The sequence below is a fragment of the Octodon degus genome, unplaced genomic scaffold (genome assembly GCF_000260255.1).
Source record: "Octodon degus isolate 3935 unplaced genomic scaffold, OctDeg1.0 scaffold00133, whole genome shotgun sequence".
In the NCBI taxonomy this organism is placed as follows: Eukaryota; Metazoa; Chordata; class Mammalia; order Rodentia; family Octodontidae; genus Octodon; species Octodon degus.
In genome coordinates, this window is record NW_004524709.1 from 2829309 (window position 1) to 2835696 (window position 6388).

The 6388-nt window shown below is 43.8% G+C and overlaps 1 protein-coding gene across 1 annotated transcript in view; it reads left to right on the forward strand.

Moving 5' to 3' along the window:
- Window positions 1-5958, forward strand: part of Proser2 (proline and serine rich 2) — a 13684-nt gene extending 7726 nt beyond the window's left edge. The window contains exons 2-3 of the mRNA XM_004641271.2: window positions 1595-1844; window positions 3829-5958. Coding sequence (XP_004641328.1) covers window positions 1595-1844; window positions 3829-4853 — 1275 coding nt within the window. The 3' untranslated portion in view covers window positions 4854-5958. The remainder of the gene's footprint in view (window positions 1-1594; window positions 1845-3828) is intronic.
- Window positions 5959-6388: the final 430 nt, after the last annotated feature.

Below are 6388 nucleotides of genomic sequence, written 5' to 3' on the forward strand. Positions count from 1 at the left end.
CAAACCAAATTGGTAGGACAGTTTCAATAATTAACACACTGCATATGTTCTTCCTAGTGGTTAATTGCTGCACAAGATGTGGACATGATATCCTATTTACAAACAGTATTAAAACAAATCCCTCTATTCATTAAGAGAATGCAACTATATATCTATCCTAACCATTTTGAGTACACAGATACAAAATGGACATCATCCGTATCCCCTTTTTTTGTTAAGTTCCGTTATTTTGTTCATTTTGATAGTTTCTTGTCTTTGCTTTCTGAAAGAAATTTTAGGACTAGAAATTTCCAGGACTTCATTATTTAGTTGCTGGCTCTTCCAGGCTTATTCTGTAATTTTGTTCTTTGCTTTTTGTTATTGTCTTCTAATGTCTCAAAATTATCTGAAAACTTTTCATTTTCAGTTTTATACTGTTATATTTATTATAAAGAGCCTTTATCCTTTAACTTTTAAATAGCATCATATTTATGGATTCAGTGTCTCTTCATTTCTGTGAGGACACTGATGAAGATAACCCTTTTGAAATTTTCATTGCTGGTACTTTGTTTCTCATAAGTTCCTTTTAAAAAATCTTTATTTTTTAAATACCTCTTGCATTAAGAAACAGAGGAAACATTAAGAAATGGAAGAAAAATTCGACCCTAGGACTTGACTGGTACGCCCTTGTAGAGTGGTGGTGAAGCGCCGTTACCTTGGGAGTCCCTGGGGTCAGTGGTTTGGGCTCTTGGACGCTTCCGATTCCTGAGAAAAGGCTCAGTGTCCTCTGCTCACTGCAGTCAGTGTGGCTTCACTCACTTTTCCCATTTTTTTGGTGGCTCCTGGCATCATAAGCTGTGCTTCATGACCCACATTTGAAAGCTTTCTTACTCTAAGCATGAACACCTCATTTTCTGTTGCAGCAGCCTAACTGCTTCTGAAACACTTTCAACTGCTCCGCTTTTTTCAGCCTCACCTTTTACAAAAGGGCTTGGGGTAGGAAGCTCTCGGAGTACCAGGCCTGAACTCCAGGACACAGTGCATGGTGGGTGGTTCAGGGGCTTTCCCAGCTACTGACTGAAAATTCACCTTTCTTGGATCGTCATTCTTCATCACTGCCTGTCCTGCTGCTTAGCTTCCCTTATTTTGTTGGCATTACCTCTTTTCCTGTGTCTATTAAAATAAATAATTCCTTTTACTGTCTTAGTAAGATTTCTGGAGGAGGGAAAATTAACTTCTGAGTTCAATCCACTTTAATCAGAATTTTCTCCTTCTTAATTTGAAAGAAGTATGTCTAACAGCGGAGTTGAAAACCACTTTCCCAAAGAGCTGCTGAAGGAGTGTTGCTCTGTTGTGCTGACTACCTAGGAGCAAACTACAGCCTGCAGTAGGGTATAAAACCCTGTGTCTTTTATACTTGAGAGTTTTTGTCCCTGCAGGTAAAATGGTGGGGACTGTGCATGCAGCTTGTCAGTGGGGTGACACTAACGACAGGGAAGGCCTAGAGTGCAGTGATTGGTGTGCAGGGCTAGACATTGACCTCTACTTAGTTACTACTTTCTCTTATTTGACACCACTGTTTAACTCAATTCCTAACCCCAAACCTATCTCACAGGATGATGAAAGCCTCAAGTACCTCACACATGAGGAAAAAGATGTCATCCTGTTCTTTGAAGAGACTCTGGATTCCCTGGAAGATGACTTGGAGGAGCCTGTGTGTGACAGTGGCATTCATTGCCAATCTCCACAGTCTCTGGAAGACAGCCCATCCAGTCACTCTGAGCCTGAAGAGGTCATCGATTTAGTGCAGCCTGGTCCTGCGGCCGGGGAAACAGGTTGCCTTCCAGAACTGTCTCACAGTACAGGTGAGGAGGTGAAGCACAGGTCCTGGGCCTGTGACCTGATTGGCTGGTGTGTCCAGGACAGAGGCTCTTTCTGCTGTGTCTGCCTGTGTTTGCCATAGAGCAGCTGTTGGTGGCACCTGTGTTTCCATGGAGGAAACAGCTCTCTTGGTCATCTGATTGTCTAGCAAGGGGATTTGCAAAGGACTAGGACACGGAATGAGGCCATCTGAGCATGTAAATAGGGTGTGTGTGTGTGTCTGTGTGTGTGTCTCTCTGTGTGTGTATAGAGAACTAGAAGTGGCTTCCAGGTAACAATTCTGTTCTTCTAAGAAAACATATAGGGCACTTTTTTATTATAGTGCAAGTTTATACTCCAGTTCTGTGGTATATTATTTTCCAGTGTGGAGGCATTTGAACTGTGAGTCATCTGGTTCAAAAGATCAGAACAGAAGTTCAGGTCAGCATCTACTTTGTACATTTCAATCAGCTCTGAATGGCATCAAAGCATAGATAAGCTTCTGTTCACTGATTCCTGTGTTAGAAATGTGGAGCAGTGGACAGAGAGAAATTCTATCCAATTTTTTTTTTCTTGATTGGAAAGGATATTGAAAACAAGTGGTCAAGGGCATAGGAATGGAAGAATAAGGGAAAATTAAGAAGGAAACACTTATTTTTAAACACTACATTGATGCCTCAGTTCACAATCTTGATTGTTTCCATGATACCAATAACAAACAAAATTGATCTCAAACCACATCAAATTTGCCCATAAGGTCAACACTGAACCTAATGACTGAATTTGATTTGGTTCATGACTGATTTCATTTGTAACCAGAATCATAGGAAGAATTAGGTTTGTGAGCTGAGGTACCACTGGTACTAGGGATTGAACTTAGGCCTTTGCACTGAACTATAGCCCTTTTCTCATTTTTCATTTAAAGACAAGGTCTCACTAAGTTGCTAAGTTACCCAGGCTAGGGTGGCATATGTAATTTTCCTGCCTTAACCTCTCAGAGTGATAGCATTACGGGTGTGTGTCACCATGCCTGATTTGAGAGAAATACTTTTGCTCTAGTAACTATAAAACATTGCCATTTGTCATAAACTTCCAGAAATATGTGTTAAAGTAATATTTAATATGTATTATTAAGAATTTCACATCCTATAGTTACAGATTCTGTATACAATGAAGCTTCATCTGTAGCCAGAGAAGAGACTATGAATTTGGCTTTTTTATTACACTTTACTTTGAAGTTTCATTTGTAAAAGTTATTTGAACCAGCAAATCTCTTAAAAATACCAGATCATATAATGGTGCCAAAGAGAACACTTGTTGAAAGTATGTCACAGGTGCCCTCCAATTCTCTCACGTGTCATTTTCTAGCAACATATTCTGTGGTAGCTATTGCATGAGAATCTAAAGATACAAAGGTAAAAAGACAAGGCGTACTTAGAACTTTGTGCAGGAGATAGGGACAGAGAAGTGTCAATAATCTGTGCTGGGTGGGTGAGGACAGCAAGGGCGCCCAGGCAGGCTGGGGAATGCTACTCTAGGTTGTCAGGAGCATTCCTTACTACAGAGGAAAAGCAGCACAGGCCTGTGTCCTTCTTCTAGAACAAGTGTTGGGTTGTTGGTGTGTGCCATACCACTTGCCTTTCTCGATGTCCCCTGTGTGAAGTCCCCTCATGAGGCAGTAATTGTTTGCTTCCTGCCATGCATCTTTCTTCAGATATTGGAGCCTCAGAAGCATGCCTGTATGGGCTGCATCCTTCATGCTGGCCTCTTCTGTCCTGACTCACAGCTTTTGACAATCACGGGTCTGTTTGTTGTGTGGCCCTGAGAGTAATAGTCCCAGGCACAGGGACGGGAGTGGTTTGCTTACAGATGTAATGTGGAAGTTGGTGGTATGTCCCTTGGAGAGTCTCTTAAATTCCATGAACAGGAATGGGACACATTTATCTTTATATAAGATGGAAAGCTTATGAGATCTTTCCCTTTCTTTAGAGGCTGGATCTGTTGGGAAAGAGGATGATCCTATCCTTGAAGGTGGGAAGCAAAATGCTGCGAAGTCCCTGCTGCCAGAATCCACCAACCCAGAGGCCATTCCTCTGCCTCCTCTGTCCGCACCTGGTGCCCCAGCCCATCCCAGGAAGGAGCTGCTCCCTCCTTCTCCTCCAGCAGAGCACCCAAAGCTCCTGCGCTCTGTCCCCACTCCTCTTGTGATTGCTCAGAAAATTTCTGAGAAGTTGGCGGGCAGTGAAGCCCTTTCCCCCACATTCCCCTCTAAAGAAGGCAGGCCAGGAGAATGGAGGACACTGGCTTCTCTGGCCCCTCGGAATGGGGACCACTTCCTGTGGCACAGACACGCAGCACAGCCCCCACCCAAGATTCACCGCTTCCCCAGCAACATCAGTGTGACCAACAGCTCAGGGAAAGAATTCAATAAGACCATCTCGAAGGCAGCTGTCAACGTTCAGGAGCGGAAAGCCCAGGTCCTGGCAAACATCAATGGCATCTCCTTCCTCACCCCAGGAGACACAGAAGACCAGTCACAGAAGAGTGACCTCCCAGAGCAGAGGTGTGTCTGTCCAGATCAGACAGCATATGCCCAGAGTGCCCTAGGCCTGGCCACTGAGGACGCAGGCCCCCGAGCAGCAGGGCTGTCCAGCGGTCAGCAGTCCAAAGGTGTGCAGACAGAACAGCCCCCTGCGCTGGCCAATGGTTTCCAGAGTATCCATGAGGCCCTCCGCAGTGAGCCCAGTCCCTTTGTGTCCACCGGAAAGACCATCACCTTCCGCCCAGACCCCACTCTTGCCAGCAGACTGGCCCGCCAGAATGCCAGCAGGAGCATGTACGAGCCCCAGCAGCCAGACAGTAGCCAGGAACCCCGGAGGCGGGGGGGCTCTCTCCCCAGAGCAGTGGGCTTCAGACCCCAGGGCATCACTGTACAGTTCTCTGGCCGTGGCTCCACAGAGGAAGCACGGCGGGAGGCCCTCCGCAAGCTTGGGCTGCTGAAGGAGAACTTGTGATGGGGACTGTGTCCCAGGAAGCTATAGGAGTGATGCCTGGCCGAGGCTGGCAGAACGGCTGGAATATACCTGGTTTTCCCCTCCTTAAAGAGAGGGTGAAATGAAACACTATTGTTGGTATAGGGTTGTCTTGTACTGTAAGTCCAGGAGCTAGTTGATACAAAACGCACGAGCCTTCATCTCAAATGCTGTGCCCAGTACAGGAAAGAGCCCAGTGGCTGGCATCAGGAGTCCCACAATGAGCAGGTCCTCTTCTGTGAAAAAGAAACCATGCCACAGCTTGTCTTTTTTCAGAAGTCCAAGAGAATAACCTTTAACACCTGTTGGCTTCCACAATTTGCTAGTGTGGTATGTTTTTAGATTCAGGAAGAGGGAGAGTGACCCAATTTGTCACTCTTGAGCCTTGCTCTGACTTCCATCCCAAGTACGTGATGTGAAAGCCATTTTAGATTGCTACTCAGGATTTTCCCCCCTTATTTTCTATAAAAGTAAAAAATGTGTAAGTTTTTATACTGTCATGATATCGTTTTGGCTGTTTGGTTTTAAAGGCTGAAAGATGGTACTTTGCCCCTAAGTATGCTTTTGTTTCTCGATGTAATTTGATTTGCCCACTATGTTAATTGAAAAATGAAAATGAAACCTTTAGAGTATCATTTACTGTAATTTTGAATTATAAGAGTATAATAGAAAGGTTGAGTTGGGAAAAAGTGATAATTTTGAGAAAGCAAGTTTCATCAGATTGCAGTCTGTTTTCCTATATCATGTATATGAGTCTGTGCAGTGTGTGTCTATATATATATAATGTGTCTTATCGTATACATAGGTATTGTGTGTTTGGTGTGCATGTATTATATACATAGAAACTTCCAAAAACCCAATTAAATAACTACAGGATATGAGCACTTCCTATTCTAAAGCCATCTCAGCATTGTGATGAATGACACAAGAAATTATGTCCCAATAAGGAAGTCTTTTTAAGGCCACAAGTATGTGTGCAAACATGGGTTTTCCTCAACAATGTATTCTTCTGTTCCCAGTTAATGTTCCCTGATTCCATTACCTTTTTTTTTTTCCCCCAGTACTGGAGATTGAACTCCAGACCCTGCACTTGCCAGGCAGGTGCTTATTGTACTGAGTTATCTCCCCAGCCCCCCGATTCCAAATAAACCAGGTTTTTTCTTTTTCAGTGAAGAACATGTTTAAAAACTGATCCTTTTTCTAGTTTATCACGTAACTTGAGTTTTGTGTATTCCAAGGTAGCTAAGAAACAAAAGACTGTCAAGAGTTTCCCTTGCTGATTCTGTTCCATTAGGAACATCTCAGGATTAATTTTAAAAGGGGGAAAACCATGAAGAAGGTGGAAAGCAGGAAAGAACTGATTGGTCTCCCAGACTGTGTCCTGTATGCTGAGTTGTGGCCACAAGCATTATTATCCAGACTACAGATATCTGAACACTTAGGCCAGGGATGCAGCACAGCAACATTGTGCCATCCTGGCAGGTGCGAGGTCATGAGTTCAATTCCTGGTACCAAAA